This window comes from Ruditapes philippinarum, unplaced genomic scaffold, assembly GCF_026571515.1.
Source record: "Ruditapes philippinarum isolate M1 unplaced genomic scaffold, ASM2657151v2 ctg635_1_1_1_1, whole genome shotgun sequence".
In the NCBI taxonomy this organism is placed as follows: domain Eukaryota; kingdom Metazoa; phylum Mollusca; class Bivalvia; order Venerida; family Veneridae; genus Ruditapes; species Ruditapes philippinarum.
The window spans coordinates 187,275-203,262 of NW_026852468.1; the positions used below are offsets into that span (position 1 = coordinate 187,275).

General features: G+C 32.4%; 1 protein-coding gene across 1 annotated transcript in view; it reads left to right on the forward strand.

Annotated features, from left to right (window-relative positions):
* Positions 1 to 15,988, forward strand: part of LOC132713796 (uncharacterized) — a 70,390-nt gene that overhangs the window by 30,309 nt on the left and 24,093 nt on the right. The window contains exon 2 of the mRNA XM_060696476.1: positions 43 to 79. Coding sequence (XP_060552459.1) covers positions 43 to 79 — 37 coding nt within the window. The remainder of the gene's footprint in view (positions 1 to 42; positions 80 to 15,988) is intronic.

A 15,988-nucleotide genomic window follows, 5' to 3' on the forward strand; every position in this document is an offset into this window, starting at 1 on the left:
CGTTACAATTAGGTGTGACAAATGATATAATTTATCTTACAGCGGCCAAGGGAACGGTGTGCAGTCGCATGATGGACAGGTAAAACTTGAGAATTTTTTTCACACAAATTTTAAGCTTTTGTATAAATAGTTTTATAATGCAGAAAATTGTGATAAAATTTTATACATTACTATATAATTTTATGTCATATTTATTTTTCATATGTTTTTGTATTTTTGTATTTTTAAGTTTTAATGTAATATTTCTTTGTCTTGCGTTTTTCATTTCGACTCTAAATTAGATAAAATTTTATCACAATTTTCTGCATTCTCTTTAAGGAAGTATTTACCAGGTATGGTGCTCCGCGAGTACTTGTTTCAGATAGGGGTCGCAATTTTATGTCTAAATTAGTGAGTGCATTGTGTGAGATGTTCGACATAACCAGACATCACACCAGTGCATATCAGCCTCAGACAAATGCGACCTGTGAGCGCTTAAATTTGACTCTGGAACAAATACTTTGGGTCTATGTCAACGAACACCAGCAAAATTGGCCTTCCATCTTGCCAGCAGCAATGATGGCCATCCGTATGTCACCAGCAACACAGTCAACAGGGTTTTCACCATTTTTCATGCTTTTCGGTAAGGAAATGAAGTTACCTGTAGATACATCCCTTATTCCTAAAACAAATATGGGAATGGATGCTCAGTGTTTCTTTGAACAACAGCTTCAAAACTTAACAGTTGCCAAAGAGATAGCTGGATCCAATATGAAAATTGCCCAGGAAAAGTCAAAGAAACGGCATGATATTAAAGCTAAGGAACCAATTTTATCGTAGGAGATTGGGTTCTTCTGAAAATCATGAGAACTAAAAAAGGAATTTCACCAAAACTCATGCATAAGCATATTGGTCCTTACTATATCATTAGACTCGAACCAAATTTCTCATATCGCTTGATTGATTGCAAAACTCAGATTCCTCTGAAAGACTTGATCAATGCATCACGCATCAAAAAGTATGTGAAGCCTGAAACTGTAAGGCAAAAGCTTGCCAAGGCTGTTCAACCTGCTGGGGCCAAAGGCTCCAGTGTTGGTCAGTCACCTCCTGAAAAAAACCAAATTGGTTAAAGATTCAGTAAAACCCTCTGGGAATTCTGAAGAAGGTGGTAAACATTTGCATTCAGGTTCTATTGTAAAACAGAAAACCATCGATGGACGGAAGCATTACCAATTCAAGGATTCTACTGAATGGATTCCCTTGGAAAAATGCAATCCTGAGGATATTCAAAAACATAACATCCACAAGGCTGAACGTAAGCAGTCTAGGCATGGTATGATGACTCGTAGCAAAGCACGTGTTGCAGAATAATATCAGTAGGGTCAAATTCAATTTTCAATGAAAATTCTGGAACAATTAAGTGGCTTGGTGCTTCAGTTCTCTAGTCTAATTGGTACACCAATCTTTAATTTTCAAAATCTTTTTTTATGTAGTCAGGCCAACCATAACAAATTCACATTTGTTGTCTTATAGTGTTATCAGGTGACTGATCCCCACCTAACCCGGCTACGCTACATACAGTTTTTTTACGTTTATTGTAGGTCCGACTGGAAAACTGAAAGCAATGAAACTACTTCTTTGGGCCATTGTCCTTCTGAATTGTTGTGTTAGGCCTACCACGTGTGCGAAATCATTGTCCAGGCTCAATTGTGGAACTATGTTTAAGTCGGCCGCAGATCTGCATCTTTCGAATGACTATTGTTTGCATACTTTTGAGTTGCAAATATCACAATCACTTAGTTTAGACCCACTTGTAACATGTAACAATGATACGTGTTTAATAATAAACCATATTATGGTTCAAATTAACACTATTATGGCTGAGACATCTGTTCGACTGAACGATACCTTAAATGCAAATAAATCTGAGTGGCCACATATGAATGATATTTTAATTTTTGTTACCATGAGTGTCACTGTGCTTTCTACATTAATTACGAATTTGTCATTTTGTAAAATAAGGAAACTTTCTGTCGCACTAGTGTTTCTTCATAAAGCCAACTATGTAAAAGGGTTCACTTCAAATGTACCATCTTTTATTTACAAAGCACCACCTAAACCAGAATCAAGCAACAGTTTTTCAACAAAAACCATGTTACATTTGGAAATAACTTCTGGTGACTCATGCATTATTATGCCTGTAATGCATTTGCCTTTATCGTCCTACCTATTGCAAAATCAAAGCACCGTCTGATATATGTAATTTTGCTTTGCATGGACCATGGTACCAAAAAGTGTTAACCTTTGACTGGCCAAATTTTATCATTACTGACTGTCGTAATAACATGCCAGTTTTGGTGCCAAACAAAATCAGTCTCAGTTTGAAACAGTACTTCAAAATACGCTCTATTTTAAAGAAACCCTTCTTTGTTTATGTACACATTCAACATAAGGGGTTCCTAATGCCAATAAATGACCGAATTCAAACAGATTTCACCTCTGATACTCTTTAGAGAAGCTACATTATAGAGTCTAACCAGTCTTTTGCATTTGGCCACAAATATGTTCATGTTTCCTTGTGTTATATCACTTGTATATTTACATGTATATATGTTCTTTTGTTGTTTCATTTCAACTTTTGAGTCCAAAGTTAACGGACCATAGGAGACTTTTATAATGCAGAAAATTGTGATAAAATTTTATGAATTATTATATAATTTTATGTCATATTTCTTTTTCATATGTTTTTGTATTTTTGAATAAGTTTTAATGTAATATTTCTTTGTCTTGCGTTTTTCATTTCAACTCTAAATTAGATAATATTTTACACACATTTTGCATTTATTTTAATCAAAGTATTTCGGCTTAGCAAAACAAATATCCTTAACCATCTTTGTTGAAAAAATATTTTTCACACATTGAAGCCAAATTGTTTGTTTGCTACTGATAGCTAGTCAGACTTCAGGTTTTAGCACCTTTGACATTTCCTCCAACTTCAAAGACTTTGTCACTCAGAAATCAAATTAAGCCCTTTGGCTTTGCTTAGCAGATTATTAATTACACATTTTTTGTTAAAACTCCTTATCGGTATTGTTTGGACAGTTTGGCAGATTGAGTAACTCTCCTGGAAACCTTCCATAAAAAGGACTGTATTTGCAGTCAAAGTTACATTCGCTCACTGTAACTTTGACAAAGAACTATTTTATTAAATTGTGATTCATCAGTCTTTTAAGTTTGTGTATTTATTATTCCAGGAATAATCCTAAGCCGTCCTTAATAGACGCACTATCCCAGTGTTATATTAATAGCTTAGAATCATCATATATTGAAATTAGTAAATCTCACTAAAATATTATAAGCTAAAAATCATCATGTATTAAAATAAGTAAATCTTATTAAAATAAGTTTTGATACCAAAGATATGATATTTTACTGCAATAAATTCAGCAATTTGAATTTCTTATACTTTCGTCATTTGATAAAATAATTAAAGGCGCATGATGCCTCAGAAATCCACATTTTCAATATTTAGAAATATCAAACACGTGTTTAGTAATATTTTTAAAATGGATTTAGAGAATGTTAGGTTTGAAACAAATGAAGATATTATAGACCTTTTTACGACGCGGTCCGTTGCTATGAAAAATTGACCGGAAGTAGTATTTTCTCGCGCATGCGCAATCTGCGTAGGGCAAAAAAGCGTTGCCCTAGTAGAAGTTCATAGATAATTCCGAGTTAGTTTAAGGCAAAAATTAAGAAATCATATAAAAAAGCTTTTTACACAAACATGAAAGATACATTTATAGCTTTGTACAAAAAGGCACGGAAAAGACGATTGTTTAAGAATCCCCCCTTTCGATAACGGACATGACAGTGAGATAATTGTTGTAAAAAATGTCGAAATATATATATTATCAAATAAAGAAGTCAATTTAATTGTTGTTGAAATTGTTCTTATAAAAACTAAAGAAATTTATAACATATAAAATAGAGGTTTATTATTATTCTGAAAATAAGTCGGAACACGTGATAATTAATGCATTTTTAGTTTTCAGCTTACCTAATATTATCCTTTATCCGACTTGACTGTGATGCCAAGCAGAAACTTTTTAAGACACGTGCACATAGATATATTTAAATAATGTTCCAAACTCTTGATAGGTTAAGATGAGTTATGAAATAACACACATTTTATCCGGTTTCTCGTAAAATATTAAAATGCACGTCACGTCACGTACGTACGCTATTTAATTGTCGCTTCACAAAAATAATAAACATTGATGGTATAAACTTAAAAAGTAACTTAAATTACGATAATTCCATAATTTTATGTGATTAACTATGTCATGGTACTAAAACGTCCCGGTTGAATGATACTGAAAACTATAGCTGGCAAATAACAATTTTAATTGTCACTCGATCACGTATCAATCCGTTTGAAAATTACCGCCTTGCCAATCCACTTTCAAATGAATACCGATTGTGTAATATTATGTAATACATGGGTAATAAAATTGTATCTTTGATACCCTGCTGTTTTAAATTTTAAATTTTACTGTTTAAAAAGTCATTTTAGATACATTGAACAGAATTTTTGGGTCTTTTAAAAATTATTAGTCCCGCAAATTTTGGTATATCTGTTAAAAATTATCAATTCACTTTTGAAGTGATGTACTTCCCGGGTTTAATTCTTCAAAAAAAATTCTTTTTTTCTGATTACATAATTTATATAAAATTTCACTTAAAGGTGGGGCCAGCAAAAGTAGTCTTTTTCCATTTTTTTGGCATTTTTGCCCCACGAAAAATTTGCGCATTTTGCAAAATGCAACTTTATTGCTAGGGAAAAAATCGTTTTGAAAAAAAAAGCCCTATAGCTAAAAATGGCAAATGCCGTAAAGGTATAAAATTTTAAAAAATCGGTATTTTGACTTCCGTACAAAATACTAATTCACTGTAAAAAAAATACCGATTGTCAACTGAGTAAATGAAGCAAAAGATAAATCATGTATATAGCAACTGAGTATTTTTGGAAACTTTAACAAGAAAACAAAAAAAGAGTATTTTTTAGAAATATTAATGATTTCTGAGTCATGAGTCATAATGGGTCTTTAATTCAGATAATTCCGAGATGTTGGGGTTGGGTAAAACTGCAATTGACCAAAACTGTCGGGCCCAGAGGGGAAAAAGTTATTGGTAAAAGACATTTGGATAAAAGGGGGAAAAAATATTTAAGTAAATTTAAAAAAAAAAACATTTATTATTTGTTCTTTAATTTTTAAATTAAAAGCTGTCAAAATTTGCAAAATTTCGGGGGTTTATTTTTTAAATTAATTAATAAATTTAAATTTAAAACAAATTTTAAAGGGATAAGGAAAACAAAAATTTAAAGCGCCGCAAAAGGCTCTTTTTCTAGTGGCAAAAACCCTTTTATGCTATCATCATAAAAATTTTTTAAAGAATTAAGGGACAATAATTACGCTTTTTAATGATTTTTTTCATTTTTTTTCCAATTAAAAGGGTTCATATACTAGTATAAATTTGAACCTTTTATTAGTTCTTTTTTTAATCGGAAAACGTAAGAGAGGTTTAATTTCTATTTGATCTTTTTCTGTTCTTACCATTTGAATTAGAGTTGTCTGTTATATTTCGAATGTTCCTGCAGGCAATCACAGAATGTACCCTGTATAACGGGTACTACCGGAGTTTCATCCATTTGTTGAAGGTGTTTTCCCTGAATTGCAGGACCTGTCAGATGAAAGAGCCTTGCATTAAATGTAATTTGTTATATTTGGTCACAGAACTGGAAGTTCATGGAAAAGTTTTTTGTTATAGGCGAAGATGACCGGGCTTTCGGTCGTTCTACGTTCATAGTCCCTTTTTGCAATTTTTTCCTCTGAAAATTTTGGATAATGAATTTACTTTTAAACGTGTTTAAAAAGGTAACCCCCTATCCGCAAATAAAATCATCCACTTCTTAAAAAAAAGCTATTAGAAAAATCGTCAAGCAAGATTTGTATTTTTTTTTAAAATGAAATAGTGTTTTCAGTTTTGCCTATGTCGTTTGTTGAAACAATAAATTTTTAATTTTAAAAAATATTTTGAATGTTTTCGATAAATGTAAAAACAACATGGGCGGATTGGTATGTTCGAACATGACTCAAAGGGAAATGTCTTAGCTGGAAGTTAAAGTTCCCCGGACTTAATGAACGGCTGTTCAGAAGGGGTATGGTAAATTTTTTTACGCACCACGATTTCATAAAAATAAATGCGTTGATTCCCCATTTGGGGTTTCTCTCATGCAATAACTTATACCTTTTGACATCTCATCTTAAAATGTAGACCTGTTTTTATGCCCCCTTCAAAAGAAGTGGGGATGGGGGGGGGGAATATATGCTTTGCATTTTCGCTTTCTGTCGGTCGGGGCGTCGGTCCGTAGACCAAATGGTTTTTCCGATCAATAACTAAAGAACCCTTAAGGCCCTTAGGAACTTTATACTTGGGTATTTATGATGATTGATCATGACCAATAGATGTACCCCTATTGATTTTGGGATAAGGGTCAAAGGGTCAAGGTCACATTGATCTTGAAGGTAAAAAAACGATTTGATCAATTACTAAAAGAACTCTTGAGCCTTAAAACTTACCACTTGGGAATGGGATTGGGGCCATGACCAGTAGAATGACCCCTATTGATTTTGGGGTCAAGGGGGTCAAGGGTCAAGGTCACATTGACCTTGTAGGGTTAAGAACTTTTTCCGATCAAATAACTGAAAAACGCCTTAGGCCTAGGAATTCAAACTTTGGTATGATGATTGGTCCATGACCAGTTGATGGACCCCTATGGAGCTTTTGGGGGGTCAAGGGATAAAGGCAAGATCCAATTGACTTTGTAGGTTTAAAAACAGTTTTCGAATCAATAATTAAGATTGCATAGCCGGGGGAACTTTAAATTTTGGTATGATAATCCCATGACCAGAGGATGACCCCAAACAGATTTTGGTGTTAAGGGGGTCAAGGTCAAGGTCACATTAACCTTTGTAGGTAATAACGGTTTCCAAATCAATAATGAAGAAACATTAAAGGCAAGGGAACTTCAAAACTTGGTAGATGTTGCCTGAATTTTTTGGTCAAAGGGTAAAGGGTCACATTGACCTTTTGTACCCGTGACCAATAATCAACCAACTCGAGTTGCCTTTGGATTTGATATTTTTTTATTAAAACTGATAATGCTTTTTGCTTTACACATTTTCAAGGGGTTTTAAATGTAAAAAACAATTTGGCCCCGTCATTAAAGTTAGGCCTACATTAAGAAGGCCTACATAAAATTTATACAGACAATATTTGGTTAGATTTTGGTGAATAATTTTCAATAAAGTTGCTCTAGGAAACACAACCCTTTACATCACAAATTACCGTTAGTTACTATCATGGACCTTTAGATTGATTCCCTATTGGATGTTTGGTCACAGGTCAAAAGGGGGCAGGTCATAATAACCTGACCACATGGACTAATTGGCTGCGATAGGGGGCCAACTGTTTACAAACCCATATCTAGTTTTTTTAAATAAAACCGATTTCCCCAAAAATTAAAAATAATGGTCTTTAAACGCAAAACTGTTTTCATTAATTGTTATCATGTAACGAAATAACATTACAATCCACGCCATATTTTTACTTAACGTATATATTTTTTATAAATAATTAAATTTTGAGTACAAAAATATATACACCGCATTTTTTTTTCAACTTGGGTTATTGGGACGTTGAAAGAAGGGATAAAATACTAAAAACAAAACGTTTTAAACAGCACTGTGCGGATTTTATTGTTTTGGTGGTAAGGTTAAACCTCTACAAATTTGAGACATATAATATATAACAACATAATATGTTAATTATTTTTAGAGGGCGCTGAAATTTAAAAATGTTTAGAGGACAATATGGACGGGCAGACCGATCTGATAGTAGGAGACGAAGTTGCGCACATAGAGCATTCCACGTTTCTAAAGGGCATATGGGCAACGTTCCGGTAAATCACACATGCATGCAAAGCACATTAAATGGATAAAATTTTAATACTGCTGGATGAAGTACGGAAGAGCATAAGTGCCAAGTGTGCGCTTTTTATTAACTCGAAATTTTGAGTTGGAAAGTCGAAATTTTGAGTTAATAACTCGAAATTTCGAATAACCTATCTCGAAATTTCGGGTTACTAACTCGAAATTTCGACTTTGTAACTTGAAATTCCGAGTAACTTGTCTTGAAATTTCGACAAAGTAACTCGAAATTTCGACATGGTAACTCAAAATTTCGACTAAGTAACTAGAAATTTCGACTTACCAACTCGAAATTTCGACATACTAACTCGAAATTTCCAGTTACTTATCTCAATCTAGACTTAGTTACTCGAAATTTCAACTAAGTAACTCGAAATTTCGACTTAGTGACTTAGTTACATTACTAGAATGACCAAAGTTATGAGTTACAAGAGTTTAGATAATATAAGATATAGTGGGGAGTGCGATTGAACGATAGAGATAGAGAAACGGGTGCCTTTGACAAAACTATTAAAAAGTTAAACTTAAACTTATTAGTTGGTCCACTTTTGACAATGGCTGGAACACACCTACCTAAAAAAAACACAAAGGCCCTTCCTTTAATTTTACTTTTACGGTTCTTCAGACGTTGTATTGTTCCCACCTGTTCGAATATAATCTTTTCACTAATCATATTCTTCTCATCCCTGTAATAAAACGGATCCTTTACTTCAGTGTGGGACATTGAGGAAAAGTACCAGGGAGTGGGGCCAAAAAAGGGCATTGCTGAGGCCTTTTGTTCAAATTTTGGTTGGACCTGACTATATCTATTTGTAAAAATTCGGAATTGCTTTAAATTATTCCCAACATGTAATATAAACAACAAAAGTTTCCACTTTTTATCAACTGTTTTATCAACCAAATATAAATTCAAAGTCCGGTAAATAAATTGAATAAAGAATATTGACACCCCACACAAAAAAGCAATCAAGAAAATGGGATAGGATAGGTTCGGTACGTTGGACAAATTTGACCCTAAATTAAATTTTTCTGTTAAAATACATAGGTCTCTATATTTGCAACGCTACACAGGCAAAGAAAGTATCTTGAATTTCCACCTGCAACCAATGAACCGTGCAATGTAAGTGAAATTTCGAGTTAATAAGTTCGAAATTTTCAGGAGTGAATAAGTTCGAAATTTCGAGTAAAGTAAGTCGAAAAATTTCGGAAAACTTAATAAGTCGAAAATTTCGAGAAAATAGTTAAAATTTAGAGTAAAGTAACTCCGAAATTTCGAGATAAATAACTCAAATTTTCGAGTTAATAACTCAAAATTTCGGAAATTAAGTCGAAAATTTCGAGTTAGTAACTCGAAAATTTCGAGTTTTAATAAAAAAACTTACACCTTGTTCAGATGCCTCTTCCGTAATGAAGCCCAATTTCCTATTTCATACTTTTTATGGACCGAAAGTAATTTTACATTTATATTCTAAAATGTGTAAATCATTTAAATAAATACAAAACATATGGTTTTCGAAAACATAATTCAATTTAAATTGGATGCAACCATGTAAGACAGGACTAAACCTTACTTCAATTTGGGGATGCAAGTTGTTGTTAAACTAAATTCATTTACTTGAAAAAGTATGTATTGTAAACTTAGCCATGAACTTTTAATCATTTATTTGAACCATTTCATTTGGGGAAGAAAGTGCCTTATACAAAAATTTCATTGAGGATGTGTGTTTTGGACGGCTGAACATTTACTTTATCATCACTTTAAATCATCCGAGGCGAACCACCAGAACGTGTATTCGAAGACTAGTATATCATTAATTATTTCAAATAGAAAATCGTTAGAGAGAAAATGAATTGGGGGACAGACTATTATTTTACATTAATAATATGTGTGGACTAAATCACAAGATGGCAGGGGGAAAGGCATATTGGTGGTTTACGGTTACTTGTACGACGGAGATTTTCTCGATGTCACGGTGGTATGTTGGAGACCGCACAAAACCAAAGCTTGACAATTCAGGCGGCATTTTTATTGGATTCAAGTGGGGTTTGCAAGGTTTATTTTATTTATCATGAAGAAAAAAAAAGTACAAGTTCAATATTACAAAGTTTGGGCGGTTGCACCACCACATGATTAAGATATCTTTATTTTCCATAAATTCTCTTACTTATTCAAGATATTTCGAAATTTTGAAATGGAAATATACAAACCAAAAATGGTATAACAAGAATGAATGACCAATTTTTAACCTTGTGTACAATTGAGTTTACATATTGATTTGGGCTTTATTTCGAGAATGAAATCCGAGAAAAGCGTTTTTGTCTGCAATAAGATCTTTTTTCGTGTCACTTAATAAATTGTAATTTTGACCAAGTACTTTACAATGAGAATATAAAAATGTAATAAACCCTTGAAAATTCCCAGTAAAGAACTTTTTGCAAGTTATATCGTAAAATAACTACACCACATTAATTTCATTCATATTGCTTGATTTTCTTGAAAAATATTCTCAATATAAAGTCTTTAAAAATCGATTTCCACTTAAAATGCTTGTCTTCGGTTACAATAAAAAAAATTCAATGTATTTTTCCATTCCTTAAATTACCATTGTATTGGGGTTTATATGATTTAATTATTTGACACAGGGAGGTAGAAGACAAATATATGACAGCCGTCCCAGCGACCGGAAATGATATCAAGTTTGCAGTGGGAATGCACATATTCAAGGCTGTTTAAACAAAGTGGTTATGGGGTGTGACAGTTAAAGGCAAAAATCCAAATCTCTTAACACGGAAAGAATATTTACAGAGCAGATAACCTTGAGGTTTCGTCAGATGGACAAAAGAGATTGTTGCCCAAAACAGTTTGGAACTTGCCCCTTAGCGGGAAAAATTCAAGACTGTAGTCAAATTTCGGTAAAACATGTTTTTCGTTAAAACCATTCCCGATGAAATTTGGAAAGTTGAAAGTGTTATATATATATATATATATATATATATATATATAATATATATATATATATATATATATATATAATATATATATATAATATATATATATATATATATATATATATATATATATATAATATATATATGGTTTACAACAAACTATCAAAATACACATTATGTATGTGTATTTCGTATCAAACTATATGATATACAATGTACACTCAAATGTTTCCATTTTCACTTTTTCATGTCTAACAAGAGTTTACGTATGTAATTCATTTAAACCGGAGAATGCAAAAATCTCATACATTCCTTTTTTATTTAATTTTAGACATCTGGTCATTGGTTGTTTCAACACTTTGCTTCAAACGGACATGTCGAAGTAAGTCAATATCTGGTAGGTGAAAACAGACGGTTCTCAGTCGATTCAAGCAAACGGGAAACGAAATGGTACTTTGATCCATGTTGGCAGTTCGTGTATTCCCATGATCAGAATGGGAATCCGTAAAGGGAGGGTCAATACTCAAATGATTAATGCAGTTAAAGCTGGACATCGTGTGAAAGTAATGATAAATAACAGAATATCTCAAGCTACTAATGTAATTCGTAAAAACAGACGTTATTACTGCATTTCTACCAGATATACTTAAAAAAATCCAGCATAGAAACGCTAGAAGGAATCCGACAGGCGCTAAAGGGAAATGGATAGGTGTTGGTAAATACAAACGGTAAGGTAGAGACCGCAAATTACCTTGTTGGCGAGGGACAGGGGCACGGTGTCAAGCTTCGGCTGCCGATATGAAGTGGTTTATAGACCGTCGAGAATGGAAAATGGTAACTTGATGTTGGACCCACTGTAAACAGTGGCTCAAAAGAACATTTGGCAAATGAAATTAAGGTACTAATTAGATGATTGGCGATTTTTACAAAAACATATACCAAATAAAAACCAATTATGTTTAGTTGTAAAACTGAATAAAGAATCTTAATTCAAAACCAATATTTAAAGATCACAAAAATACGACAACAAACAGGGATTTTTCCAGGATTTTGGGAACACGACCCATACCCATGAAATTGGGAATTTCAGCGGTGTTTTATTAAAAAATTGGGAAAAATGCATGACTGAAATTTTTTGCAGTGATTAAATAGATGCAAACAATTACTGGCATCTTCAAAATTTTAGCATTATTACAGTGAAGAAGCCCTTATTTACAAAGATTTAGAATTTTTATTCAATATTTTTATAATTAACTTTCAATTGGGAATTTTTTCCTGTGGATTGGGAAAATAATATACTATTTTCAATTGGGAATATGACCCAATAACGGCTATAAAATAAGCCAAAAAAATCCCTGACAAATATACGATATAAACTCCTTCATAACCACGTAATAGAAAAAATGATCGATTAAGATTTAGTTATAAAATACTTAAATTTACTTGAAATTTCTTTTCAGGATGGAGCAGATGTACGCTATTCCTGGATAGGTTCCACTGGGGAGTATACTTTTATGGAAGCCGACAACATCGGATTTGATGGTTCTAAACCTGACTTTGGTGCCCAGCACATACGTTCTGTGCTTCTTAAACCAAATGGCAATGAATACAAGTTTGATGTCACATCTAATAAGCTCACCTGGTTGTTTTCAATAACAACTAACTTTGGCGTGGTAAGGAGCAGTAAATGGATTGTTGGCGACCATGCATCCCGTGGACATTCCACTGCTAACTACAGGGTGATGTGGTTTGTCGCCAAATAACTGCTAAAAGGAAACGTAGCTACATGTATGTGATTAAGGAGGGAAATATATTAGATTTATTTTAATAATTGTATTACACACGCTTTTATGCATGTATATATACCTTTTTGCATTACAATGTGTTTTATTGACAATTCAAGAATTGGGTATCATCTAGCACAAACATTACTGAAACATGTCAACTCTAGCTGATAGTTTTGTAATAGTAATAGAAAGAACATAGAAACACGGGGCTATCTGATTGGTACGAGGGAGACTTACCCCCCCCCCCCCCCCCCCCAGTATAAATTAGATTGCCGAGTGTTTTGATGTTCTTTCTTTTTTTTGAATCATAGGCAAATATAAAAGCACATTTCCCTGTTGTCACAAGTTGAAAGCCAAGGAAAAAGTAATCAATGAACAAGCATCTGAATACATTTTTTATCGCTATTCTTTTCTCTGTCGTCACAAAAAGTAAACACAAGATAAAAAAACGTCAATCAATTGGCATGCTCTGTAGTGCGGGTAACTAAAAATGCACTCCAATTAACGCACTGTGCATGCATATGTACGTATACGATTTAACTCTGACACATTTTCAACAGAAAGGTCCCCACATTATGATACAATAAATAATATTGTACCCATTTCAGCTTTCATAAAAACGTTATCAGTTAAAACAAAGATATTTGCCTTTTATTAAGTTTAAATTATGTTTACTTTTACAAAATACTCACCTGGGTGGAATGGTTTGTGGCCAAGTAACTGATTCCTAAAAACGTAAAAAGACTTGCTCTAAAATCCATCAATAAGAATGACATTAAATTTGCTATATATTTATTATTCAAGCTTTATAGACATATGTTTAAATGTTTTTGCTTCACATATAGGATACAAATCTGAACATTATAATAATAATAGCATTTTGATTTATAATGACGGAGTACTTACTTGCCCGTGTGACATAATTGTTTGATAAAATCAGTCTTAAAGTAAAATATGTCTAGTTTCAACATCCACTAGACTGATATGCATATTTTGAAATATGCATTTCTTTGTGATTTCTATAAGTGGCAACTCAAAAAAGACCATATACTGTTTAGCTAAATTTATTTATTATGCCTTTTTATTAAGAGAAAATTAGATCTTTAGATATCTGTGCATTTTTACCTTAATCTGCCCGCATCTAATAATAGATAATGTATGTATGTTAGTTGCTTTTTTTAAACATCTCATATATTCTAGAAAAAAAATCTTTGTAAATCTAATTGATATTGTACTTTCTCTGTTCATATGTTTATATTCTGATGCTAAAAGAATTGTATAATGTTTAGAGCAATAAAGATTTTGAATTGAATTGAATATAACAACATTCTTAGCAAAATATAATAGTTATTGTTTGTTTAATTTTGTGTGTTTGTTTCCTTTTTAACCTTTGAGAAAATGGCTAGAAAAACAGATTTTAAAATCGTGTACAACACTAGAGAAAATATATTGTCTTATATTTACTTTTTATCAACATATTCGATATTGCCACTTACTATTGTAAATACATGTATGTTCTTTTTTATACATTGATACAGGTTAGAATTGTGTATAAAAGGGGTTTACTAGAAATTCATGTGTTGATGTCTTTCATACATAGATACATTATATATTATAATTATTAGATTAGTTTTGCTTTAAATATTATATTTCCAAAACAACTTTATTACATTACCATTATTTTTATTTCGTGACATCGCTACTTAAACTGCCTTTAATGTGTCCTTTTTTCACTATCTGTTTATAACCGCCCTTTAGCACCAACATTGTGTTGTGTGACCCCGAATCGAGCCTGCATCATTTTCAGTTTTGTCGTTTATAGCGTTCTTTAGGGATTCCGATTTTCTCTATTTTCAAACTCTTACTTTATCGCCTTCCTGTGTATGCATATTGTTTAATTTTGAATGGCTATTTAGTATATGTATATGCGTATGTGTATGCATGCATTGTATGTAATTTCTACAATAAAGTTAAAGTTAACTTGGATCTTCTTGTATATCACGACTATTTTCATCAGGACTTCATGATCCAATTATATCAGAGGAAACAAATATATATATCCTGACACCCTATAATATACGTTTTCTGGATTGTTTCAGTGTATACCGAAAATAACAGAATACAGATGTGCACTGAGATAATGAATGATATTTTCTTTTCATACACGAAGTTCATCTAGCGTAAAGGATGATACAAAGTCCAATTGCCAAAATATACATACACATATAATGGCAAATGTTTTCTGGAGAATTTTAACAATGTATTTACACAGAATACTGGCACATGTTTACCATAGCACAGACACGTTAGAATATTTCTATGTGTTTTCAAGAAATATGTCTCTGATTTACAATGTATAAATGGTGGTTGTGGAAATTTGATATAGAATTTAAAATTCCACAAACTCCTTTTAATCCTCCTTAAAATTCAAATCTATTACGTAATAATAATATAATAATGTATAAAGCATTTTAATAGTTAATAATGTGTTAAAAAATCATATTTTATTTCTCACTGTGAATGCCATATTATATCTTCACTGACTAGCTTTTTTTCAGACAGATATCTTCCTCTTGCTCGACAAAATGTAATACAACAAAGAACAATTGATTTATATTTACGAATCTGGAGCATTTCATGGTGTTTTATCCTTTCTGCGTGAAATACCAAAAGCAGTCTTGTCCGTCTTTCAATTTGAAAAATAATCATTGTTTTTAAAGTACTGACTGAATCAAAAAATGAATAGCAAATAATCCAGACCACAATCAGACGGCACGGGTGTACCGGCTGATATCGGTCTGCATTGACCACAAGAATTGATTTAGTTGCCACAAGAATGCTAACAGACAATCGGCAGTGGCATAGCAATGGCTGAACATGTTTCTCAAAGACCAAGGACACTCTGATCTTACAAAGAAGGACAAACGTAAACACTACATTGTTATGTACAGTACTTACACAATACTACATTGTTACACTTGCACAAAACTTCATTGTTATACTTGCACAACACTATGTACATTGTTATAGTAACACAACACATGGAAGGGATGGAACTATAATTATTACAAAAGGCGTAATGTAATGTACATGAAACACTTTTTTCTTTTCGTGTACAGTGCTATATTGTATAAAAGCTCCACACTTCGTATCAAATTATATATGATATATTTTTTCTGGTCTTTCTGGGTCAGGTCGTTTATTGCTTTTGAAGTAATT